Below are 27,437 nucleotides of genomic sequence, written 5' to 3'. Positions count from 1 at the left end.
ACTAAATAGCTTCCTTTACCTTAGTGCAGTCCTCCTTCACTTACCTCATCCTTCCATTTTGCTTTTAAATGTCCTTATTTCTTCTGAGAAACCCTCACTTCCTGTTCTTCTGTCTGTAACTCCACACCGTAATGCAAGGCTTTCTCCCTGGTGTGGAGTGCCGTGCTCGCCCCTCCGTTGGACAACAGGAGAGTCAGGACGCTCTCTACGTTGCAGATAGAGAAAGGAGATGTGTGTTAGTGGGCGTCCTGACTCTCCTGTAATCCAAGGGAGGGGGCGAGCACTACACTCCACACCAGGAAGAAAGCCTCACATTACTGTGTGGAGTTACAGACAGAAGAACAGGAAGTGAGGATTTCTCAGAAGAAATAAGGACATTTAAAAGCAAAATGGAGGGATGAGGTAAGTGAAGGAGGACTGCACTAAGGTAAAGGAAGCTATTTAGGAATTTTTTTTTTACCTTTACAACCCCTTTAACTTTGCTGTGCATTTATTTTGTCATTTTCTCATATGTCTATGCTTTTACTTTGCACTGAAGCTTATGTAATGCATTATAGCGTGTTGGAACATAATAAGAAAAAGTGAAATCTGTTCTATTTTTCATAAAGTAAAGAAAGTCAATAAAAAAAAAAAATAATAAAATAAAAAAAGTAAGAAATACTCACTCTCCTTTGACTTGTCCTGAAGCATATGCGGCTCTCCACATGTGACCTTGGAGCTGTTTAAGTGCTGTTGTCTTCCTGTCTAGTGACATCTGCCAATGAACATTATCAACCACACCCTGGATAATCTGTTGTACCTCTGTTTGATTCATAGGAATAGGCACAAATCCATCAAGTTCACAGTCTTTTTCTGCCTTACATGTACGGATAGAGGGAGAAAGCAGATGTAGAATTGTAATTATTTGATACGGTGATGATGTGTAAAACGGATATACAAGTAAATGTGTGAAAAATCATTAACTGGCAATAACAACATTACTAAAAAGAAGGTTTACAGGTAACCTAATTTCCAAGAACCTTCCAGGACATCATTTAAGAGTTGTTCCATCCACCTAAACTAGGAAATGAATGCTTACATGTTATAAAAAATAAAAATAAAAAAGTCAATACATAAAAAGGTAGACACAACAAACTTTTGAACCGTAAAACTGAATAGACGGAAATGCCCTGCTGTCCTGGAAGATTCTTGGAAATAAATCAGGTAACTAACAATATAACAGAATGACCACTATTATACCTCCCAATTATTCTAGTGAGTGTCTGCCAGCATTACAATGTGTCCTCACACCCAATAAAATTACAAACTAAAGAAAAAATGCGGCACTATTCCAATCCAATAAAAATAATGGTGACTGTGAAGTGCTAAACAGACCTCCCTATATGTGTCTAAATAAAGTATCGAAATGAATACTCAGATATAATGTCCGTGTAAATAAAGCAAAGTTGGGAGATGAAACCCTCATTAAAGGGGTTGTAAAGACAAAAATATTTTCCTCTTAAATTAAAGTCTGACAGTAGCTAATAAAGTAAAAAGTAATGTTTTGCATTATAACTAGTTTGATACCTGTTGAAATCGAGCTGTTTTATTCACCTCCAGCACTCCTGAATCATTATTCTCACTGACTTCCTGGTTTGCGGTGCGCATTCATTCTTGCTACATCACGGCCTAATGGGAACTACAGTTCCATTAGGCTTAGCCTCCATGCCTGTGAGGGATAAGAGAGCATCTTCACACAGGGCTGTAGTCATCGGGAGGGGGTGAGCACATTCTGCTTTCCACCATGCAAAATGGCTCAGATGCTGGTGGAAAGCAAGAAGAGGAGTGACAGGAAATGGCATTTTCAAACCTGGATTACTGTATTTTGGAGGTCAAAAGGAAAAACTAGGTAAGTGACATTTAAATGCTCTAGCTTACAGCAATCAATTCATCTAATAAAAAACAAACCTTTAGTGTTCCTTTAATGTGCACATATTTAAATGATGAATCAACCCTAAATATCCTCAAAGTGTATGGATAACCACAATGTAGTCACCCACTAATAATGTGTGACCACAGATAACCTCAGTAATGGTGGCACCTGTCCTTTATGTGTAAACTAAAAAGAATACACCACCCCCATGGGAAAATGTAAGAACTAAATAATACAGTGTGTGATGTACACAATAATGGTATCTATAAAATGATGCTATATATACACACACACACACACACACACACAATACTACTAATGGTGTCACTCTCTAATAGTGCTGGAACCAGCCTCATAGGTAAGATGAGAATATGTGCAATGCAGTAATAATGTGATACTCTTACTAAACATGAAAGAATACATGCATATCCCATACACTAGTGATGCAGGAAATATATAACAATGGTGATGTCACCCTTCTGAGAGTTAAGGAACCAAAATAAAAAGTAGCAAATGTCCATACATGTATTCTTTAAATCTGCTCAACATATGTGCATCAAATTCATGCTGATTATGCACGCTTCTTCTTTAAGACGCATGCAGTGACTATATGCTATATATTTCACCACGTGAATCCTTCACCAATGTGTATAGCAGCTCATCTCAATGATTGTGAAAATAGAAAATAGAGGGCGCTACGCCCATACAAATATTTGTATAGTGCCGTGAACCAATCCAAATAGAATTGGCAATTAATTAACAATCCCTGGTAAATAATTCAATAAAAAATAAATATATATATAAAGTCCCATATATTGCAGACAGCGCTGCACATTCAGAAACAAACAGCGTGAAAGTTCCAAAGGAGGCAGACCTGGTCACGTGACGTCCCCCCTGCGCTGTGGAGTGTCGGTAAGGATCCATTGGTGGTGAGACAGCGGCGGCTTCCTCCCCCCTTTCCGAATCCCACAATTGAAACCGCAGATTGGCGGTGACAAGTCCGCAGCCTCAGTGCCGGGTGGGCACCCTTGGAAGTAAGAGGCCATTTGGCTGTTTTTATGTGTTTTTAATACTTTTAATAAACGTTATTACGCTATTGGCTTTCCTGGCTTTCTTCTCTTGCATAACGTATCCCATGTGGAGCTCCTGGATCTGTCTATTGGTTGTCCATATCCCTATGTGCGCAGGCACAATCCTGCAAAAGCTAGTTTGACCACTTTTTCATTAAACTGGTCAACTAGCTCTGGTAAGAGCAATTTAATATCAAGCACCTTGGGTGGAATTGAAGTTATATAGAGCGGTGGTGGCACTTTCTCTCCTTTTAAAGAAAATCACAACGAACATAGTGGACTGCAACAATTTCCTCTATTTTTTGGGATTTATATATTCACATTGATCACATTGGAACTTTCACGCTGTTTGTTTCTGAATGTGCAGCGCTGTCTGCAATATATGGGACTTTATATATATATTTATTTTTTATTGAATTATTTACCAGGGATTGTTAATTAATTGCCAATTCTATTTGGATTGGTTCACGGCACTATACAAATATTTGTATGGGCGTAGCGCCCTCTATTTTCTATTTTCACATATGTACAATTTTCATTGTTTGTGAGGAGCAGCTTATATTGTTTATAATTTATTATTCAGGCGCGGAATTTTTCACTTTACACATCTCAATGATTGGACCTAATAAACATAAGTCAAATGCACAACGCCCTTTTAGAGTTGGGACCAACTCATATCCTGATGGTCTTCCACTGCATGTTCCACTTGGATAGGGCTCAGAGGATCAGCTAGCTCTCTGAATCCACTTCTTATTGGTTAGGTATAAAATGCTCAAAGGAACAAAATAAGTACCATCTTTGTGCAGACATACCATATAAACATTTATTAAAAAACTCTATATAATACACTCACGTTTAGGTGTGCACATGATGTGCATAAAGATAAACACATAAAAAAGGTTGACTCTGGCCCCTTCACTTACAATGAAGTAATGATGTCATTGGCCCTGCCCCAACGTGTTTCATTATGTGACTTTATCATGGGTGAAGGGCCAATAAGATACCACATCCATTTATACAGACTGGCTTGGTAAAAAATTAACTATATCCTGTGCCCATGTTGGAAACTAACTGGGCACCGCCATTTGGTTGATGACCTAGCCTCAACTAATAGGCAGCCATTTTACTGGTGGGAAAAAAACACCACTAATCAGGAAGGGGAAACAAAGACCTGATTATAACCAGAGTGAATGGAAGTAAGGATAAAATTGTGTTCTTGGATTTAGAGACAGAACGCAAGGTCAACAAATTAATCACAAGAACATATGGTACTTCAAACCTACAGACCGGAACGGGTATATCCCAATATCAAGTTGTCATTATAGCCCTTGGTTGATGAATATACCCAAAGGTCAGCCGATTAGGAGAAATTGTACAGAATTTTCAGATTACACAAAGCAAGCGGAAAAGATTGGTCAGACGTTTGTCGATAAGGCATGTTCTCCACATGATATAAACAAACATATTATTGACGTGGGAACATAAACTTGAGGTAAACTTGGACATAGGGAAGTAATGGAGTTCTCCATGGGTATTATATTAAATTACAATAGGCAATATTAACAGTTGGAGTCTATTATTAAAGCGGAGGTTCACCCGGAAATGACAATTTTTAAGATTAGATTCATGCTCATTTTGTCTAGGGGAATCGGGTAGTTTTTTTTAAATCGAAGCAGTACTTACCGTTTTAGAGATACATCTTCTCCGCCGCTTCCGGGTATGGGCTGCGGGACTGGGCGTTCCTTCTTGATTGACAGGCTTCCGACGGTCGCATCTATCGCGTCACGATTTTCCGAAAGTAGCCGAACGTCGGTGCGCAGGCGCCGTATAGCGCCGCACCAACGTTGGCTACATTCGGAAAATCGTGACGCGATAGATGCGACCGTCGGAAGCCTGTCGGAAGACTGTCAATCAAGAAGGAACGCCCAGTCCCGAAGACCCATACCCGGAAGCGGCGGAGAAGATCGCTCTCTAAAATGGTAAGTATTGCTTCGATTTTAAAAAAACTAGCCGATTCCCCTTGACAAAATGAGCATGAATCTAATCTTAAATTTTTTTTTTAGGGTGAACTCCCGCTTTAAGGCATACTAGGCAGATACGCATCTCAGTCAAGTTCTCCACAGCAAGCCTGAGGCCGCGTACAAACGACCGTTTTTTATGTCATGGAAAGAAATTGCATTTTTCTCAACGTGATTCTTGTCAAGCCTGACTTGCATACACATGATCGTAAAAAAAAAAAACTTTAGCAAATCGCGGTGACGTACAACGGCACTATAAAGGGGAAGTTCCATTCGAATGGCGCCACCCTTTGGGCTGATTATCCAAATTTCCCTTCTTATAACTTGCTTCTGAGCATGCGCGTTTTTTCCCCGTCGTTAAAGCCTACACACAACAAGAAAAACAACGACATGAAAAACGACGAAAAAAATAGAGCAGGTACTAAATTTTTAATGCCCATTTTTCTCGTTGAGAAAAATGTTTTGGAGCCTACACACGATCGTTTTTAATGACCAATTTAAAAAATAGCATTTTTTCTCGTCATGAAAAATGGTCGTGTGTACGCAGCATACGTTTATCTGCAAAAAGCTGCTAATCTAAGAAACTGGTTAGTCAAAGGTGTATTAGATCCCCCTATGAAGAATGTGGTGTATTGTATATAATGTGTCTGTGGGCTTCAATACAATGGTCGTACCAAGAGAAAATGATCTGAACACATTCAGGAACATGTATGCAAAATACGAAAGGGCGATCAAAAACACTCTTTATTTAACCACTTTATATTAGCATACAACAAGAACAACCCAGCAGGAATGTCCTGGGGAATTTAAAGGTTCACTGGACATTGGAGGGGTTCCAATAAGGTTAAAACCCTCAGGCAAAGGAAATCGTGGTGGATATTTGAGATGGACACCATGGTCCCCAGGGGATTAAACATCAAATTTGATTTAAATTGTTTTATTTCAGATTATGAGTTTGTACCTTTTATTGTACATTTTGTTTTTCTTGTTTTCGCACATATTTGTATTAGAGGTTAGATCCTCTCCCCACAATATTCTCAGTCGTGGTATATATGATTTAGTATTTTTGTGTTACTGTGTATTATAGTGGCGATTTTAGTGGCCAGTTTTTTCAGCTATAATATCCATGTGGTGATTAGTCACACAGGGCATGTTAACACATCTATTTCAGTTTTCTGAGGTTCCATCTCTCGTGTACTTTTTCATTTCCTATAGACATTCTGCAATAACCCCACTAGATGGCGTTATTTGATTTAGCTAGTAAATGTTTTTTTTAGCATATGTAAATTATCCTGTTTTTGCCAGATGAGGACTTGCTGTTTATTATTTTTTATGTAATTAATGAGGATAACAGATCAGCCATACATATTTTTTAAAGAGTGGGAAGCATGTATTTATAAAATGTATTGTAATTTTTTTCCTCTAGGGTTACCTTTCCCTGACAGTCCATTAATAATGCTTTTTAACTGATTTTTTTCAAGTGTTTTTGTTCCCCCCTCTTTGACATATGGTATATGTACAATTAGTTAATGGCTACAAGTGTGTTGGAGCTGGGCATTTTATTATTTGAATGTAATTTTTTTCTCCATCTTCTGTGTATCTACATGATGGCATTATTTTTAGTAATGCTGCGGGCTAATGGCCGGATTAGTTGAGAGGTATAAAATGGCCAGTCTTTTCATACATTATCCAGTAGGTAGCTTATAGCTACAGGAGTGGTCAACAACAAAATGGCAATACCCAGCAGGTCGTCAGCATGGCACCTATTCCATTCACTCTGTCTACCGTGTTTCCCCCGAAAATAAGACCTACCCCGATAATAAGACCTAGCAGGATTTTCGGGGAGAGCTGCAATATAAGCCCTACACCGAAAATAATCCCTAGTTTAAAGTGATTGTAAATTGCTAGAATCCTCACTAATGCGGTGTTGTATAGTGTGGAAGGTGTGTGTTTGCTGTGGTCTGCTTTTATCAGGTACCTTCTTTTAGTGCCGCTATATGATCTCCAGCTGTTCTCCCCTTCTCTTCTTCTGGCTGTCAGTGGGGGATCTCAACCCCTTCTCCATTTGCATTGCTCAGAGCGGGCCACGGAAGCGCCGCTCAACTAATCTTCACTGCTCTCCTCTGCATTGCTCTGTGCTGGCAATGAAGGCGCCGTTCATCTGATCTCCGCTGCTCTCCCCTTCTCCTGTCAGTAGGGGATCTTGACCCCCTTCCTCTGAATTGCTCCAAGCGGGTCATGGAGAGCGCCGTTCATCTTCACTGATCTCCCCTTCTCTTCTCCTCCTGTCAGCTGGGGATCTCGGCCCCCCTTCTGCAGTGCATGGTGCAAAGAAGACAGCTCAGGCAAGTCATGGAAGCGTCGAGCAATGCTATAGGAAGGTGAGACATACACCTTTTGGATTGTATATTGCTGTAGTGGCGGGGATTCTGGCAGTTTAGAAAGAACTTTTGCTATTATTCACACTTGGCACATTGCATGGCAAGCCCTACCCTGAAAATAAGCCCTACTGTGTTTTTGGTGGACAAAATTAATATAAGACCCAGGCTTATTTTCGGGGAAACACGGAATATACAGATTTTTATTTACCCTTCTGGATTAGTGGTGTTTTTTCCCACCAGTAAGATGGCTGTTAATTTTTTGAGTTTCAAATAAAGAGGCGGCACTTAGTTAGCCTCCAACATGGCATTGTATCTATTTCCTTTTTAACCAAGTCAGTCTATATAAATAGATGGACTATCTCATCGATGACACGCATCAGTGTAAAGCCAGTGACATCATTACGTCACCAGAAGTGATGTCATCCACAATTAGGAGTGTGTAGCCAATTTTTTATGCTCCTTAACCACTTAAGGACCGGACCAATATGCTGCTAAATGACCCAAGGGGTTTTTACAATTCGGCACTGCGTCGCTTTAACAGACAATTGCGCGGTCGTGCGACGTGGCTCCCAAACAAAATTGGCGTCCTTTTTTCCCCACAAATAGAGCTTTCTTTTGGTGGTATTTGATCACCTCTGCGGTTTTTATTTTTTGCGCTATAAACAAAAATACAGCGACAATTTTGAAAAAAATGCAATATTTTTTACTTTTTGCTATATTAAATATCCCCCAAAAAAATATATAATTTTTTTTTTTTCCTCAGTTTAGGCCGATACGAATTCTTCTACCTATTTTTGGTAAAAAAAAAAATCGCAATAATCCTTTATCGTTGGTTTGCGCAAAATTTATAGCGTTTACAAAATAGGGGATAGTTTTTTTTTTTTTTACTACTAATGGCGGCGATCAGCGTTTTTTTTCGTGACTGCGACATTATGGCGGACACTTCGGACAATTTTGACCCATTTTTGGGACAATTGTCATTTTCACAGCAAAAAATGCATTTAAATTGCATTGTTTATTGTGAAAATGACAGTTGCAGTTTGGGAGTTAACCACAGGTGGCGCTGTAGGAGTTAGTGTTCACCTAGTGTGTGTTTACAACTGGGGTCGGACACCCGACCCGCGGAAAGGCAGGGACGTACAGGTTCTGCCGACGTATATGTACATGCGGCGGTCGGGAAGCGGTTAAAGAAGTGGAACTTCAGTAATTTTTTCATCTTTCCATTTTCATATCCTCTGCCCTTGTTGTTTTAACTTTGTATAGTAAAAAAAAAATTCTGCCAGTAAATACCTTATACAGCCCACTTCCTGTTTCTTGTCTGGTAAAAAAGAGATTTTTAATACAGCTTACCTGTAAAATCTTTTTCTTGGAGTACATCACGGGACACAGAGCGGCATATTCATTACTATGTGGGTTATATGGAGTACCTTCAGGTGATGGACACTGGCAATCTCAAACAGGAAATGCCCCTCCCTATATAACCCCCTCCCATAGGAGGAGTACCTCAGTTTTGTAGCAAGCAGTATGCCTCCCAAAATGGTCCTCAAAAGAGGGGTGGGAGCTCTGTGTCCCGTGATGTACTCCAAGAAAAAGATTTTACAGGTAAGCTGTATTAAAAATCTCTTTTTCTTTATCGTTACATCACGGGACACAGAGCGGCATTCATTACTATATGGGATGTCCCAAAGCAATGCTTACAATGAGGGGAGGGAGAACATCTCCAAGACAAAAGGATTTAATTTAGAGAAATACTCAAATCATAATAAATCCAACTTAGTTGAGAAAAATAATCTTAAATTTTAAATTTAACTCAAAAAAGAGGAGCCCCCGGAATCCGAGGGTCTCAAACTGCAGCCTGCAGCACTGCCTGCCCAAAGGCTGTATCAGAATTCCTTCTTACGTCCAACTGGTAGAATTTTGTAAACGTGTGGACAGAAGACCAGGTTGCCGCCTTGCAAACTTGAGCCATAGAGATCTGGTGGTGTGCTGCCCAGGAGGCGCCCATGGCCCTAGTAGAATGAGCCTTTAATGATACTGGAGGAGGCAACCCTTTCAAGCCGTAGGCCTGAGTGATTAATTGCTTAATCCACCTAGAAATGGTGGACTTTGCAGCTGCCTGCCCCTTCTTGGGCCCATCCGGTAAAATGAACAGCACATCTGTTTTCCGGATCTTCTTTGTAGCTTTAAGATAGGCCTTCATGGCCCTGACGATATCCAAGGTATGCAAAAACCCTTCCTTTCTGGAAGTAGGTTTAGGGAAGAAGGATGGTAATACCAAATCCTGGTTCAAATGAAAACTGGATATAACCTTCGGTAGGAAGGAAGGATGAGGGCGGAGAACGACCCTGTCCTTATGAAAAATAAGATATGGTTCCTTACAGGATAAGGCCGCCAGTTCCGATACTCTTCTTGCGGAAACTATGGCGACCAAAAATACTAACTTCCTTGTCAGTAAAACCAAAGGAATTTCAGCCAACGGCTCAAACGGTTGTTTCTGTAAACTTGACAGAACAAGATTTAAATCCCACGGGCAAAGCGGGGATTTAACTGGAGGTTTAATACGTAAGACCCCTTGAAGGAAGGTCTTAACCAGCGAGTGGGTGGCCAGCGGCCGCTGAAACCACACTGACAGAGCAGAAATCTGTCCTTTGATTGTGCTTAATGCCAATCCTTTATCCACTCCTAGCTGGAGAAAACTTAAAACTCTATCAATGGTGAATTTGCGAGGAAGCCATAGCTTGGACTCACACCAGCCTACATAGGCCTTCCAGACCCTGTGATAAATCACCCTCGAGACCGGTTTCCTGGCTCTGATTAGGGTAGAGATTACTTTCTGAGACAGACCTCTACCCCTGAGAATCAGGGATTCAGCTTCCAGGCCGTCAAATTTAGATGCCGTAAGGCAGGGTGGAGGATCGGACCTTGCGATAGCAGGTCTGGCCGTAGAGGAAGAGTCCAAGGGTCTCCCACTACCATCCTTAAGATTAGTGAGTACCATGCCCTTCTGGGCCATGCTGGAGCTACCAGGATGACTGGTATGTGCTCCACCCTGATCCTGCGCAGCAGGCGGGGTAGTAACTGGAGCGGGGGAAACGCATAAAGAAGTTTGAACTGATGCCAAGGGCAAACCAGCGCATCGGTTCCGCAGGCCATCGGATCCCTTGAGCGGGACATGAACCTGTCTAGCTTCTTGTTGAGTCTCGATGCCATGACATCCACGTCCGGCACTCCCCATCTTTGGCAGAGTGCTTGAAAGATTTGTGGATGCAGAGACCATTCCCCCGGCCATAGAGTCTGGCGGCTTAAGAAGTCCGCCTGAAAGTTGTCCACTCCGGGAATGAATATTGCCGATATGCAGGGCACATGAGCCTCTGCCCATAGGAGAATCAAGCTCACCTCTCTCTGAGCGTCTTGACTCCTGGTTCCCCCTTGGTGATTTATGTATGCCACGGCCGTGGCATTGTCTGATTGAATTCTCACCGGGAACCCCTGCAATCTTGACGTCCAAGCCCTGAGGGCTAGTCGAGCAGCTCTGAGCTCCAAGATGTTGATGGGCAACTGCTCCTCTAGCTTTGCCCAAGTACCTTGGCGAGTGCAACCATCCAAAATTGCTCCCCAGCCTGTCAGGCTGGCGTCTGTGGTCACTATCTTCCAAGCCACTGGGCTGAAAGATCTCCCCTTCAGTAGATTCTGAGGGTCTAACCACCAACACAGACTTTGTCGGACTCTTGATGAGAGCGGCAACGGGATATCCAAGGCCTGTGGCCTTCTGCTCCATGCTGACAGGATGGCTGCCTGCAGGATGCGAGTGTGACTCTGGGCGTATGGTACCGCCTCGAATGTGGCCACCATCTTGCCTAGTAACCTCATACATAGGCGAATAGTCGATTCCTTTTTGCTTAGAACCAGTAGGATTAATTCCTTGATGGCTTTGACCTTCCTCAGAGGTAGAAACACTCTTTGTTGTTCTGTGTCTAATCTCATGCCGAGATATTCCAACTGCCTTGTGGGCAGGAAAGCTGACTTTTCTCGATTTAGGACCCAGCCGAACTTCTCGAGGTATTGGACCGTGAGGGCCACTGCTCGCTCCAAGCCGGGAGACGAGTGATCTATGACTAGGAGGTCGTCCAGGTATGCTAGGATCGTGACCCCTTGGATCCTTAGTTTGGCTAGGATTGGAGCTAGGACCTTCGTGAACACCCGGGGGGCCGTAGCCAACCCGAAGGGAAGCGCCACGAATTGGAAGTGACGCAAAGCCACCATGAAGCGTAGATATTATTGATGTGGCTGATAAATTGGAACATGAAGGTAGGCATCCTTTATGTCTATGGACGCCATGAAGTCGTCCTTTTGGAGTGTGGCAGCTGCTGACCGCACGGATTCCATCCGAAATGAGCGGATCTTTAGGTATGCATTTACCATCTTTAGGTCCAAAATTGGCCTGACATCTCCATTGGACTTCGGGATGATGAATAGGTTGGAGTAGAAACCTAGCCCCTGTTCCAGGACTGGTACCTCTACTATTACTTCCTGGGAAAGTAGATGATTTTTTTTTTTTTTTTTTTTCTTTTTTCACGTCAGACTCTGCTCACATTTAGCAGCGAGACTAGCTCACGGTTCGACCGCCCATAACATCTCTCTTGTGGCTTCGCATCATTCGTGAGATTTATTTATTTGTTTGAGTTCTTTTTCTTCTGTATAATTTTAAACTTGGCAAAATCCATTAATTTTCCTTTTACTAATTGACCAGTCTGGCTGCATTGCTTACTGTTGTAACATGACTAGCCTTTTTTTTTTTTTTTTTTTTCCTTTTCCCTTCCCCTTCCCTCCCCCCCCCCTTATCCTCCCCCCTTTCCCCCCTCTCCCTAGATCTGTGTGCCACGCTGTCTTCTCTTAGGTTTCTCATCTATCTGCTTCTGTCATTCCCTGGGCAAACTTTTCTGTAGATTTAAACACTTTCCATTTTTCCCAGACCACCCTATATTTGTCTTCGCCGCCTGTCTCTCTACAGGCAAGATACTCCATCTCTTCTATATATTCCACCCTTTCTATCCACTCTTTAATTGATGGCCTCTTTGGGTGTAGCCAGTTCTTTGGGATCAGGGCCTTTGCTGCATTTAGGAGCACTGGGACCAATGTTGTTCCATATTGTTTTTTTGTTTTTTCAGTTCCGTGAAACATACAGGTCAGCGGGCTGCAAGGAATCCTCTCCCCCGTTATTTCTACGATATATTCCAAAATTTCTTTCCAGTATTCCTGGACTCTCGGGCAGTCCCACCATATATGCATAGTTGTTCCTTTTTGCTTACAATTTCTCCAACATAGCTCTGAGTTATTTGAGTGGATCTTACTCATTCTCGATGGGGTCAGGTGCCATCGGACCATACATTTGTAGTTTACTTCAATGGTAGTGTTGTCCGATGCATGATTGTATACTGCGCCTATCATTTGTTGTTTATCAATCCTTTTACCCAAATCTTTTTCCCATTTTTCTAAAAAGGGGAGAGTTTCCTGGGACTCAAGCTCCGTTAGTATCCCATATGCCTTTGATATACCGTGTGTCAGGGGCTTATCCATATTGCAAATTTTTTCTATTGGGTGTAGTGTCTTGTCTTCCCTAATTGGTTGTGGTAATGTGCTCACAAAGTGTTTTAACTGCATGTACTCCCATTCACTCATCATGTGTTCCCCTTCTCCTATCTTTATATCTTGTCTTAGTTTAATTTTCCCCCGTGTAACAATATCTTTTAATTTTTTCTCCCCCAGTAGCTTTCCAAAACGTGTTCCTTTACCTGGTGGAAAAAAAATTGTGCCTACTAAAGGGATCAATGGCGAGTTGTACTCCCATTTTTCCCGTCTAAATATTGTGTCCCATATTCTAAGTACGTTCCTTGTTATACTATGTGTATTTGTGCCCAATTCCCTCATTTTGGGTGGTATCCATACATTTCTTTTTAATAGTGTGCTACTTAATATTTCTTCCATTCGTACCCATTTTTTTTTTGTGTATATATTTGACCATTCCACCAACCTAGCTAAATTAACAGCAAAGTAATATCTTTTTATATCAGGAAGCCCCAGCCCCCCTCCTTTTTTTTTCATACTCAACAATGAGTAACTTAGTCTAGCCTTTTTACCTGTCCATATGTATTTCAGGATTACTGTTTTGATTACTTTAAAAAAACTTTGTGGTATTCTTATTGGGAGCATTTGAAGTTTATATGTAATCTTTGGTAATATCATCATTTTAAACGCATTGATCTTGCCTATCCAAGAAATGTGTTTTTTTGCAAGATTTTTCAGGTCTTGGTTAATTTCATTAATTAGGGGGACAAAGTTAACCGAGTATAGTTTTTCAAATCTTGATGTAATTTTTATTCCTAAATACGTTATAGCTTCTTTTTCCCATGTAAATGGGAACTCTTTCTGTAGTTCTTCGGCTTCTTTTTTGTCTATCCCCAAGTTTAAAATGACTGTTTTTATCGGGTTTATTTTAAAATTTGAAAGTTCCCCGTATCTTTTTATTTCCTTTATGATGTTAGGGAGGGACACCCTGGGTTTGGTCAAATATAGGAGTATGTCATCTGCGTATGCCGCCACCTTGTGTTCTTCCTCTCCCACTCTCACCCCCCCTATATCCGGGTTTTCCCGAATTTTTGCTAACAATGGTTCCAGGGCTATTACATAAAGGAGAGGTGAGAGCGGGCACCCCTGTCTGGTTCCATTTTTCATTTCGAACACAGACGACATACCCCCGTTGACCTTCACCCTTGCCGTCGGGTGACTATATAGATTCTTTACCCATTTCATGAACCTTGGTCCCAGGCCTATATTTTGTAGGGTTTCCATCATAAACCCCCAGTCGACTCTGTCAAATGCTTTTTCAGCATCTAGAGACATGAGTACGACTGGGGGTTTCTTTTTTGGCTCATTTTGCAATAACAGCAGGGTCCTTATGCTATTATCTCTCCCCTCTCTGCCTGTTACGAAACCTGCCTGATCTGTGTTTATTAATTGCGGCATTAGACTTTTTATCCTAGTTGCTAATATTTTCGCGTATACCTTCAAGTCTGCATTTAGCAGTGCGATTGGTCGGTAGTTGGAGCACAAGGTTCCATCCTTTCCTGTTTTAGGGATAATAGTAATATTTGCCAAAAGGGATTCTTTTCTTATTTCCTCTTCCTCTCCTATTTTATTAAAATAATTGCACATCTCTGGGACCAGGAGTTCTTTAAATTTTTTGTAGTATATAATCGGCAAGCCATCAGGGCCTGGGCTCTTACCACACGGTGTTTCCTGGAAAGCTCTATATATCTCAACTTGAGTTATTGGAGCCTCCAGGGAATCAAAGTCGTTTTGAGAGATTTTAGGTAATTTCACTTCTTCTAAGTACTCCCTAATTTTCTTTTTTCTAATATTTTCCTGGTCTAAAGTCTCATTTATTCTTATTGCGTATAATGAACTATAGAAAGTCCGAAAGGATTCCGCAATTTCGGACGTCCTATACCTCATCTGACCGTCTTGGTTTTTTATTTTTTCTATATAGTTTTTCTTTTTTTTTTTTCCTGGATATTCTCGCTAAATATTTCCCTGGTTTATTCCCCCATTTATACCTCTCTTTTCTGACGTTTTTGAATATGTCCCTTGTTTCAACCTTCATTAAGTCTCTAAGCTGGGCCCTCTTTGCAATAATTTCTTGATATATTTCATTTTCCCCTCGCTCTTTATGCGTTTGCTCCAGTTCAAATAACTCAGTTGTTAGTTTCTCCATGTTTAATTTTCTTATTTTTTTTTTCCCTGCTCCTATCGAGATTAGTTTCCCTCTAATGTATGCCTTATGGGCCTCCCAAATAGTGGCTACCCTTACTTCAGGTGTATTGTTGAGAGTGAAATATTGCTCCAAATCAGTTCTCACAGTGTTATTTACCTCGCTGTCCTCTAAAAGTTCTTCGTTTAAGTTCCATGATCCTTTTCTTTGCTCTATCTCTTTGAATCTAATTTTTACTATTACCGGAGCATGATCTGAGATTGTAGTTACCCCTATCGAGGTTTTAACTACCTCTTCCAGTAACTCGTGGTCTACCATTATATAATCCAGTCTTGAATATGTGCCGTGCACGGAAGAGTAATAGGTATAATCCCTTTTATTTGGATATGTTATCCTCCACGGATCTATTAAACAGTGACTGTGGATTTTTTTCCCTAATATTCTTAGCTGTTTAATATTTCGCCTCTGTGCCCCGGACGTACTATCTAGTTGATAGTCCATTGAAAGGTTAAAGTCTCCTGCGAGTATTACATGTCCAAGTTTAAAATCCATTAAAGCATTCAATATCCCCCTCAGGTATTTATGTGGTTGGCTGTTTGGGCAATATATGTTTGCTAACGTGTATTTTTTCCCTTGGAGTATTCCTTTTAAAAACAAATAGCGGCCTTCAGGGTCCACTTTCCTGTCTTCTACTATGAAGGAGATGTTCTTCCCTATTCCTATGGCGACCCCCTTGGCTCTCTTCTTTGGAGAATCCCCATAGTACCAGGTGGGAACTGCCCGAGAATACAGTCTAGCACTAGAATCCAAAGTTATGTGCGTCTCTTGCAAAAAAACAATTTCTGCTGAATACCTTTCAACCTCTCTTAATACCATATGCCTTTTTTCCGGGCAGTTGAGACCTCTTACATTATATGTTAAAAAATTTATATTTGTCATATTTTTCTCTTTTTTTTTTTTTTCCCTTGTGCTTTTCTCGAGTGCGTTTGTTTTCCCTTATTGCATGACACACAGATCTGGGCCCCTTTTCCTAATCTTCCCCTCCCCTCCCCTCCCCAAACCCCTTTTCCCACCCTCCCTCCCCTCCTCCCCCCGCTACCCCCCCCCCCACTCATACCTTACCCCTATGATCTTCGTATGGGGCTTTCTCATTCCCTCCCCCCCCCCTACCCTCTGGTTGGTCTTCGACCCTTTGGTCATTTGGAGCTTTTCTTATTTGGCGCTCCAGGCGCTCTTTTGCTCCTCCGGCTGAGGTGGAATTCTATGTTGGCCCGGTCTCCTATCTCCCACGCATGGGAAACAGGTGAAGGAGTACTCTCCAGGTCCTCCCTCTCCCCAGCCCTGCTCCCGTTGTTTACTATATTTGTGCCTCCCTATCCCCTCCTCCCCCACCCCATTCCCCCCCCCCGTTCCCCCCTCCTTCCACCGTCGCTTCAACAGTGTTAATCTTTTTTAGGTGGTATTGGAATATCCAGTCGCTGACAAAACTCTGGAACTTCCTCTAAGAACCTCAACCTTGCAGAGATACCGTTTATATTTGAATAATATGTTGGTCGTATTCTAATGGCGACTTCCCTCTCAGTTTTCTCCATAATTGATTTTTCTCTTCCCAGCTTTCAAATCGAACAATAATGTCCCTTGGGTAATCCTGTACTCTCTCTCTAGGGCGTCGTATCCTGTGTGCTCGTTCTATTTTTAGTGGAGAAGTTATTTCTCTCTCTAATATTGGATTACAGATTTTTCTTATTATTTCTGAGAGATCCTCGTCTTGTGTTGTTTCTGGAATTCCGCGTATCCTTATGTTCCGCGTATCCTTATGTTCTTCCTTCTATCCCTGTTTTCTTGATCTTCTAATTTATAAGCCTGTTCTCGCTGGTTTGTTTTTAATGCTTTTATTTCATCCTCTAGTTTTTTAACTGAGGTTACATTATGATCGACTTTTTTTTCCACTTCTTCCACTCTTTCCAGTATATACCCCATGTTTCTCTCCATTTTTTCCATTTGCGATTTGAGTGATCTTTCTAGTGCCGCGAACATTCCTTCCATTTCCCTTTTTGTTGGCAGACGTGTCATGTCCTGCATTTCATCCTTATTTCTTTGTTCAAGGTCTATTTCTTTATCTTTATCTGTTTCTCTATCTTGGTCTATTCTAATCTCAAGGAGTGACTCTGAGAGTGTTTCTGGGTCCGCAAAAGTGTTAGCGACCCCCTTTTTCTTTTCCTTTTTTTTCTCCTTCTCCACTTGCGCTCCTCTGGTGGTTATTGATTTTTCTGTATGCTGATTGTCTCCGTTTGTCCCATGGGTCACAAATTTGCACATCGGGCCTGGACTTTGACTTAAGCGGGGGACCTTTGGGATTGCCCCACCTCTCACTCCTTTTCCCCTTGTGGTCATCCTTCACCCCCTCTCAGTCCTCAGTAGTCCTGGATTTTTACCCGTGCTTCTTGCCGCGCCTATATTGTAGCTGCCCACCTCACCGAGATTTTATATGTATGTTATATGTATGTTTTTTTTTTTTTTTTTAGGAATTCCGTTTTGCGGTTATGGGGGGTATATAGTACCTATGACGGGACCTTTTGAAATTTCTTGTATCAATATTTACTATTTAATGTTACTATAGTATTTCTTCCTCTTTAGCTATATATTACAGATATTCAATGCGCCTAACGCATATTCTGACCCCCTCCTTCTGTCATTCTCCAATGCCCGCCAATCTTAAGGTCTTCTTTATACCGGTTTCAGGGCTTAATGGTGTGATAATTTACAGAAATGCTTATACTTTTGCTCTAGTGTCCACCAGTTTCAGTCACGTTCTCTGCCCAGTCATCTGTATATTATATCTTATATGTTCTAGATTTTCTTTTAGACAGAGTTCAATGTGTATTACGTATGTTCTGCTGAGCAGAAAAAAAGGGAAGAAGAAAAAAAAAAAAAAAATAAATAAAAAAAAAAAAAAAAAAAATTATCCAGGGGATGCTGTCTAGAAAGACCACAAGAGAGACAAGTGCCGGCTTCTTGCAGACACATCAAGTTCAGTAAGCTTATTTCCCGTTCTGTTATGACAGTCACTTCTAGTTACCGTTCTTCTTCGAAACATAGTCCGTTGGTATATATATTCATTTCCACCCTTTTTTTTTTTTTTTTTTAAGTTTTTAGTTTAATCTAGCGGTTTTCTAGCAGAGTAAGCGAAGTGAGGCAAGATAACTGCTGCAATGGGTTTTTACCTTGTTCCACCCTGTTTTAGGTCAGGGTATACATGACTGCCCCTGACTTTTCTTTTCCTTTCCTCCTGGACCGCAGGGGTGGCGTTGTGTCTCCCCTCCGCCCCCTCACACGGAGCTGAGCGATACACCTCCACGAGAGGGAAGAAAAAAAAAAAAAAAACACCCCTCCTCCACTCAGCAGCCTGCACGCTTCAAGGGGGAAAGAATCAACTGCTTAGTTAATGCCGCCGGGAAAGGGATCCAATCCTCATTCCCCTCTGCGGTCCAATGCCCGTCTATCTCCAACACCTCCTTTTGCGGGTTCTCAGAGTTCTGTAGTATAATGAATTATACTATGTGTTTATACTTTTACCACTATGTCTTCCTCTTTTAGTCCCGTTCTTTACCAACTCATTTGTATACTATAGACACCAGAATGTGAAAAAGTTCCATGTGTGTTCCACATATGTTGTAAAATATAAATAGTCTCACTGTAATTAATCTCCAATGGGAATAGGGTGGATAGCACGAGGGGGGCCACCAAAAGACAATAAAATTACCGGCATCTTTGCAAACACAGTGAGTGAAGTTGATAGACTCTAATCTCTTACATAACATCATTACGTGTCTTCTACATCAGTCCCATCCAATTGCCAATTCCTCTGAAAAATGTCCCGTTAATATATATGTTTTTTTTTTCCACTTAGTTCTTAGTTCATAGTTCATAAAAGGACGTTGTACTCACCACTCTGATGGATGCTATAGGCTCACCAATGTACTCACCCGTCTGGGAGTTTTCAAACAGGGGGAAAAAAAAAAAAGTAGGAGCTGCTGCAATATATTTCATTTGTTTCTGGTCTTAATGTTGATGGTGTTTGTGGGGCCAGATACAGACTCGAGCTTCTCTAATTTTGATTTTTACTTGAGCTGCAGAGCTGCCTGGTGCTGCGTCTCCCCTTCCCTCAGCCTCCTCTCCTGCACTGCTGCTTTAGAGCGGCGCTGCTCACCCCAACAGTACGGCTGCCCGCACGCACGCTCCGGAGGACAGGGGGGGCACAGCACAACCTGATACCACGGGGGGGGGGGCTCCGGCCCCCACTCACCTCTGCACTCCCCCCACTCTGCACGCCCGAGCCATCTCCGAGCGCCGTCCTCTCGTCGCTACTCGCCGACGCCGCCCAGCCAGGGGAGCCGGGGAAGCCGCGCTGCTCACGTGTTTTACAGGTGACCAATCGGGCCGACCTGGTCGAGGGGGGGTGAAGATCCGATCCAGGGACTCCAATCCGGGGGGGGGAGGGGGATGATCTAGCGAAGGGAGCGAGGGATCCGGCTCCTAAACATCTCCGGTCTCAGAGATCAGAGCAGGGCTGGAGAGCGGGCGCTCCGTCTAGCTGCTCCTCCACACTGACCGCGCCATCTCCAGACTCCTCCCTCTATTGGGAAAAGTGAGTCCCAGGAAAAGTAGATGATTTAATGCCGACATTAATGCGGCTCCTTTCTCCGGATCGTTTGGAATCCTCGATTCCTGGAAATGAGGAGGAGGAAACTTTAGGAAATCTAATTTGTAGCCCGTGGCCACGGAAGACCGTACCCACTCGTCGGGAATGCTGGCTTCCCAAACCTCTGAAAAGAGTCGCAGCCTTCCCCCCACCTTCGTGGGTGGGGGCGCCCCTTCATAAGGTTGGCTTGGGGGCTGGTTTTGCTGGTTTGCGAAACCACTGCTTTCTGCCTCTAGCAGCCTGTCCTTGAGACTTGCTGTTGAAGCCGAAGTTTGCTTTCGCAGGAGGCCGTCGATACTGTTTGGCATTAGAGGGCCCCTGCCCAGGGGAGTACTGTCGTTTAAACGCAGGCCCCTGAAACTTCTTCTTAGTTGGCAAGAGAGTACTTTTGCCGTTTGAAATGGTCTGAATGTATTTATCTAGGTCTTCTCCGAAGAGTCGTCCTCCATGGAAGGGGAACCCTACCAGGAGCTTCTTGCATGGGGGCTCGGCCTCCCAGCTCTTTAACCATAAGAGTCTTCTCATATGGATAAGGGATAACGATAAACGTGACGCTTGCTGGATAGAATCCTTAATTGCGTCTACCGTAAAACATATGGCCCTAGGGACATCCGAAAATTCTTCTGCCTGCTGGGCAGGAATAAGTTTAAGCATCTGCTTAATTTGATCCGATAATGCTTGAGCAACCCCAATCGCAGCCACAGCTGGCTGTACTACTGCCCCTGCAGTAGTGAAGGAGTTCTTAAGTAGTGCTTCCAAGCGTTTATCAACTGGATCCTTGAATACCTGTATGTTTTCTACAGGGCATGTTAACAACTTGTTAACACATGAGATGGCTGCGTCCACTGCAGGAGTAGCCCATTTCTTGGAAAATGTATCTTCCATAGGATATAGGGCAGAGAAGCTTTTAGGTGGTAAGAAGATTTTATCTGGCTTGTTCCAATCTTGGAACAAAACTCCCTCTAATAGAGGGTGGATCGGAAACACTGCATTGCTTTGAGGCGCCCTTAGTGAGCCCAAAGCTGAAACCGTCGATACCTGGAGATCTGGTACTGGCAAGTTGAATGCATTATGGACCAAGTCCGTTAAGGCTTGAATCCACCAGCCCTCCCCTTGGGAGACTGCTCCAGACTCCTCTGTATCCGGATCTTCGATCCCTGAACCTACTTGGTCCTTGTCCAAGAGATCGTCCAATTCCCCTGAGGAAAGGACCTCCTCTTCTGAGGGTCCACGCTCGGGCGACGGAGATCTAATCCGTTTACTGCCCCGCATAGCTGTGGCTATCATTTTTCCCATTCTTTTCTCCATCTCTCTTAAAGAGGTGAGTAATACCTCGTCCGTGACCATCTTAGGGTTGGACTGACCCGCGCCAGCTCCAGCCCCAGATCCCGATGGCCCCAAGGCCCCCTGTGGGGAAAGCAGCGGCATAGCTTTGTCCGAGACCTCAGACTCTCTGGGGGAATCCCCACCTCTTGTACCCTCTGACCCGGATGCCATGGTACAATACCGAGGTACACCTGCTACTTATTGGTACTTGGAACTATAAAAGTTAATTGCCCAAACACCTGTTTGGGGGATAAAAAATGCTTCCTCTCCCCTAGATGACCTTTTTTTTTTTTTTTTTCAATCTTTTTTTTTTTTTCAAATCCAGGAAAGAAAAAACATTCTGTCCCCCTGAGTAGTATTGCAAGAAAAACTATGAGATGGAAAAGAAACAGCCTATTTCTAGGCTTGAAAACAGTCTTCTGAAGACTGCAATATTCTTTCTGGCCACTGTGTGTCCTCGGCGCCCCGTGCTGCCGCTCTGGTCTTTCCTCCCCAGTTCCAATGTATCGAATGAGCTGTTTGGAACGAAAAAGGAAGGGCCGCCCCTTCCTTAAACCACTGACCTGCCCTTCCCCCCTCAGCTAAACGGCGCGAATTGCGCCTATAACACGTGAACGCGCGCGCCCGCCGATAGGGGGGGGGGGGGGTTGGGGGGAAGGGAGCCTCTCTGCTCCAGCTGGAACCACGAGGAGGTCAGCGTTCTGCCTGCTTGCAGGCTCTGAGGAGGAAGACTGATGGAGCATCGCCTGGAGGCTTGCAGGTAAGCATAGCTCTCTGACACACACATACACTTTATATTACACAGGCCCCACTCAATGCTTTTCCAACACTACAAGGGAGGTCACTTCTTATGGGGAAAAAATACACATAGAGCCATCCTATCATTAAGATATGTGACTAGTTTGCCAGATGCAGCGCATAACTTTAGGCATGTCCCCTGTGACCCCCCAGAAAAAACCTGCTAAGAACCAAGTTCCGCAAGTTTTCCCCTCACTTACCTGCTCCATGCCGCAGGACTTTGCCAAGCAAGAGGCCCAATCTTCCCCCATCTCCGTGGGGATGTCTAGACCTTCAGGCCCTGGGTTCCTATGAAGGATCCACTGTCCTGGGCCCATATAGCACTCTGGCAACAGAAAACATTAGGCACCCAAAGGTTTCTAAGTTCTGGGCCCAGGGTCCAGCTCTCTAAAAAGAAAAGCATTATGGGCTATACCCCAAGGGTTTGGGGTCCGGTTACTGACCACTTTAGCGCTGAGGCCTTTGGACAGAACCGGTTAGCTCACCTAATCCCAAGGATGCGGAGGCAAGCTAAACCATGACCAACACCTAAGACACTGGCGTAAAAACTGAGGTACTCCTCCTATGGGAGGGGGTTATATAGGGAGGGGCATTTCCTGTTTGAGATTGCCAGTGTCCATCACCTGAAGGTACTCCATATAACCCATATAGTAATGAATGCCGCTCTGTGTCCCGTGATGTAACGATAAAGAAAAGGCTTATGCCGCGTACACACGATCATTTTTCGGCATGAAAAAACGTTGTTTTAAAAAAAATTCATTTAAAATGATCGTGTGTGGGCTTCACATCATTTTTCGGCTTCTGAAAAACAACAAAAAATTTTTTCGAGCATGCTGCATTTTTTAACGAAGTTTTAAACTATATCGTTTTTCGGGTTGTAAAAAATGATCGTGTGGGCTAAAACGACATTAAAAACCCGCGCATGCTCAGAAGCAAGTTATGAGAAGGGAGCGCTCGTTCTGGTAAAACTACCGTTGATAATGGAGTAAGCACATTCATCACGCTGTAACAGACAGAAAAGCGCGAATCGTCTTTTACTAACACGGAATCAGCTAAAGCAGCCCCAAGGTTGGCGTCATCCGCATGGAACTTCCCCTTTATAGTGCCGTTGTACGTGTTGTATGTCACAGCGCTTTGCTAGAGCATTTTTAAAAAACTATGGTGTGTGGGCAACGTCGTTTTAATGATGAAGTTGGAAAAACGTTGTTTTTTCTACATGCCGAAAAATGATCGTGTGCACGCGGCATTAGGCTTGTGAGATCATGCACAGCGCTCTATCTTTCACCGGATGGTATGTCTGCGCGAATATGGTTCCTATTTTGTACCTTATTGATAATAGGAGGATTCAGAAAGTTAGCTGACCCTCTGAGCCCTATCCCATTGTAACATCCAGTGGAAGTCAATCAGGATATGAGTTGGTCCCAACTCTAAAAGGGCAATGTGCATTTGACCTATGTTTATTAGGTCCAATCATTGAGGTGAGCTGCTATCCACATTGGTGAAGGATTCACGTAGAGAAATATATAGTATATAGACTGCAGGCGTCTTAACCACTTAAGGACCGCCTAACGCTGATATACATCGGCAGAATGGCACGGCTGGGCACAGGCACGTCGCCTTTAAGAGCCAAGCCATGGGTCACGGACGCGACCCGGTTCGAAGCTCCTTGACCGCACCTGCAGACCTGATCGCCTCCGGTGTCCCGCGATCGGTCACAGGAGCTGAAGAATGGGGAGAGGCGAGTGAAAACACATCTTCCCCGTTCTTCACTGTGGCAATGTCAGTGATCATCTGTTCCCCGATATAGGGAACGACGATCACTGACGTCACACCTCCAGCCCCGCCCCCCTACAGTTAAAAAAAAAATGAGGTCACACTTAAAGTGGAGGTTCCATCAAAAAAACAATTGTGCTTTAAACTGTAGCTTACGACTAAAAAATAAAGAATTTTTTTTTTTTTACTCATCTGGAAATGCCTGTTGCTATGCGGTCCTACGAAATCTGCCTTTGAAACCACCTAGGATTCTGACATCATCTCCCTCTAATGCTCCTGGGAAAAGTGTGTCATCATTTCCCAGGATGCAGTGCGCTGTCCAATTATCACTCCCCATCCAAGACTTCCAGGAAGTAAGTGCCTGTAGGCTTCACAATGCCCACAAGCAAAATGACAACGGTGTAGATATAGTTTTATAAACTATCTTTTTTTAATATCTATGCGGATCGGCGGCGGATTGTAAAATAGTAAGTGACCGGATTTATATTATAAAACGCAGGATGAAAAGACATACATTTAAAAAATGCTAATTGTGGTTGGAACTCCGCTTTAACCCCTTCAGCGGCCCCTAGTGGTTAACTCCTAAACTGCAATTGTCATTTTCACAGTAATCAGTGCATTTTTATAGCACTCTTCGCTGTGAAAATGACAATGGTCCCAAAAAATTGTCAACCTTATCCAATGTGTCCTCCATAATATCGCAGTCACGGAAAAAAAAAAAAAAATCCTATTGCAAGGGATGCCTCAATATCTTGTGCAAACATCTAGGAAAATTACATTTCTTGGGGGCATTCTATACACCAGAAGTTATCACCTGCTTGTGTGATTACACTTTTGGTGTACAGAATGCCACCAGGTTGCCATACTGCACTGAATTTTACAGGAAATAGCAGTGACTACATGTTGAAATATAAATTACGACATGGCTTGTGTAGCAACTGTATTTGCTATATATACACAAATGCTTCAATGGAGGGTCAATGAGACATTAGGGGTCTCTATAAGACCCCTGGTGTCTCATTAAAGAGAGTATATCACAATAAAGTTTTGTTCCCTATGTGATATATAAAAAAGTTTAAAGCGGGGGTTCACCCTAAAAACTATTTTCTAACATTACATCCAGGATACTAACAACATTTACAGTATGCAGGTCTTTTTTTTTTATCGCAGTACATACCGTTATATTGTGATTTTCTCCCCGGCTTCCGGGTTCTGATTACTGCGGGACTGGGCGTTCCTATATCTAGGTTAGATGATTGACGTCTGGTAAAACAGTTCCCATGTTGCACAAGGCGCGTCACCAGATTTCCGTAAATGGGCGAGCTGCGAGACGGCGCTATACGGCGCCGTATAGCGCCGACTCGCAGCTCAGGTATTTACAGAAATCTGGTGACGCGCCTTGTGCGACATGGGAACTGTTTCACCAGACGTCAATCATCTAACCCAGAGATAGGAACGCCCAGTCCCGCAGTAATCAGAACCCGGAAGCCGGGGAGAAAATCACAATATAACGGTATGTACTGCGATAAAAAAAAAAAAAAAGACCTGCATAATGTAAATGTTGTTAGTATCCTGGATGTAATGTTAGAAAATAGTTTTTAGGGTGAACCCCCGCTTTAAGCGGGGAAAAAAAGTGTAAAAAAAATAAAAGCCGCAAAACTCCCAACTGCTCCTAAACGTCCATTTACCAGCAGCAGTGTACATGAGGCCTAAGGCCCCTTTCACACTGGGGCGGTGGGTGCGTTGGCAGTAAAGCGCCGCTATTTTTAGCGGCGTTTTATCGTCAATAACCCCTTTACTGCCAGTGGCATTTTTATAGTAATCCAATGCATTTTTATAGCACTGATCGCTAAAAAAATGCCAACGGTCCCAAAAATGTGTCAAAAGTGTCTGAAGTGTCCGCCATAATGTCGCAGTACCGAAAAAAAAAAATCGCTGATCGCCGCCATTACTAGTAAAAAATAAATATTAATAAAAATGCCATAAAAATACCCCCTATTTTGTAAACACTATAACTTTTGCGCAAACCAAACGCTTTTTGCGAAAAAAAAATTTACGAAAAATATGTAGACGAATACGTATCGGCCTAAACTGAGGAAAAACATGTTTTTTATATATATATTTTTGGGGGATATTTATTATAGCAAAAAGTAAAAAATATAATTTTTTTTCAAAATTGTCGCTTTATTTTTGTTTATAGCGCAAAAACTAAAAACCGCAGAGGTGATCAAATACCACCAAAAGAAAGCTCTATTTGTGGGGAAAAAAGGACGCCAATTTTGTTTGGGAGCCACGTTGCACGACCACGCAATTGTCAGTTAAAGCGACGCAGTGCCGAATCGCAAAAAGTGCTCTGGTCTTTGACCAGCAATATGGTCCGGGGAATAAGGAGTCAAACAAAAAAACGAAAATAAAAACGTTTCTGTTATAAAATTTGCAAATAAGTAATTTTTCTTCTTCACTGATGGGTGCTGATAGGCAGTGATAAGCTGCACCAGTGCCCTAATTATCAGTGTAAACAGTGTGCTGACAGCCTTGCTGGTTATCAGCACGCCTTTCCTCACACAGGCTTCATTGATGGGCACTAATAGGCTGCACTGATGAGGCTGTACTGATGTGCATTAATGGGCCCTGATGAGGCTGTACTGATGTGCACTAATGGGCCCTGATGAGGCTGTACTGATGTGCACTAATAGGCCCTGATGAGGCTGTACTGATGAGAAGGCACTGATGAGGCTGAACTGATGTGACTGCACTGATAAGCAGCACTGATAAGCTGCACTGATGATCAGTGTAAATGTGCTCTGTCAGCCTTGCCGCTTATCGGCTCTCCTTTCCTCACTCAGTGACAGCACGTTTGTTTACATGTGATAAGCTGGGATTGGACACAGCTAATCACATGGTACAGGTTTGTGATTGGCCCTTTACCCCAAACTGTAATCAGCTGTGTCTTTGGACGCCCTCCTAGAACTATAGTACCACGCTGTAGCGGTCTATTGGCTATAGCGTGGTACTAAAGTGGTTAAAGTAGTTGTGAACATACAATGTTACAGACACTCTGTAATACTGTTATAACTATGCAGTTTTAGAAATGATCTTGCTTATCTTCTTTTACAAGATAAAAAGTGTGTCATGTGACCATGCATCTCTACCTCCTGGTAGTGTGTGTGTGTGTGTGTATTACATGGCGCTGTGCAAACACACAAGTGCCTGTATTCCATAGTCTGTTCAGCCTGGGGCAAGATGCAGGCTGTGCTTGGACATGGGGTAAGTTCAAGAGGCAAGCTATGATTGGGAGGGGGGGGGGTGTCAAAGGCAGCTGTAATTAGACAGGGGAGGGGGCGGGGGGGGGGGGGGGTTGAACAAACCAAACAATACCCAATACAGGCATGCTGAAACTGACCATGCTAACGAATCACCTTCTGTGCTTTATGCGGTTAGTTTCAAACAAGAAATAAATCTGACTGGCAGATTAACCAGGTATATCAGAGGGAAGATGTACATGAAAATTATAGAGACTAGGATTTATAAAATAAATATATGTGAACACACACATACACTTTAAGACAGTTTTATCAGATTTATGATAAATGTGTTAGTGAAAGGAGACGTGACACCTTACAACCTTGATACCGACTCATCCTGGAGAAAAAATGATTATGGCAAGTCTGCTATTTGATCTGCCAGGC

At 42.9% G+C, this 27,437-nt stretch overlaps 1 protein-coding gene across 3 annotated transcripts in view; it reads right to left on the bottom strand.

Annotated features, from left to right (window-relative positions):
• The window catches only part of ENOPH1 (enolase-phosphatase 1), a 140,670-nt gene that overhangs the window by 37,443 nt on the left and 75,790 nt on the right, over positions 1–27,437 (bottom strand). For 2 of the 3 annotated variants that reach the window (XM_040325189.1, XM_040325182.1), the window contains one exon: positions 666–856. In XM_040325189.1, coding sequence (XP_040181123.1) covers positions 666–814 — 149 coding nt within the window. In that variant the 5' untranslated portion in view covers positions 815–856. The remainder of the gene's footprint in view (positions 1–665; positions 857–27,437) is intronic. The other variant, XM_040325193.1, reaches the window with a different exon arrangement.

The sequence above is a fragment of the Rana temporaria genome, chromosome 1, assembly GCF_905171775.1.
Source record: "Rana temporaria chromosome 1, aRanTem1.1, whole genome shotgun sequence".
In the NCBI taxonomy this organism is placed as follows: Eukaryota; Metazoa; Chordata; class Amphibia; order Anura; family Ranidae; genus Rana; species Rana temporaria.
Note: the sequence above shows the minus strand (reverse complement) of the source record. Positions and strands in the feature narration are given on the sequence as shown.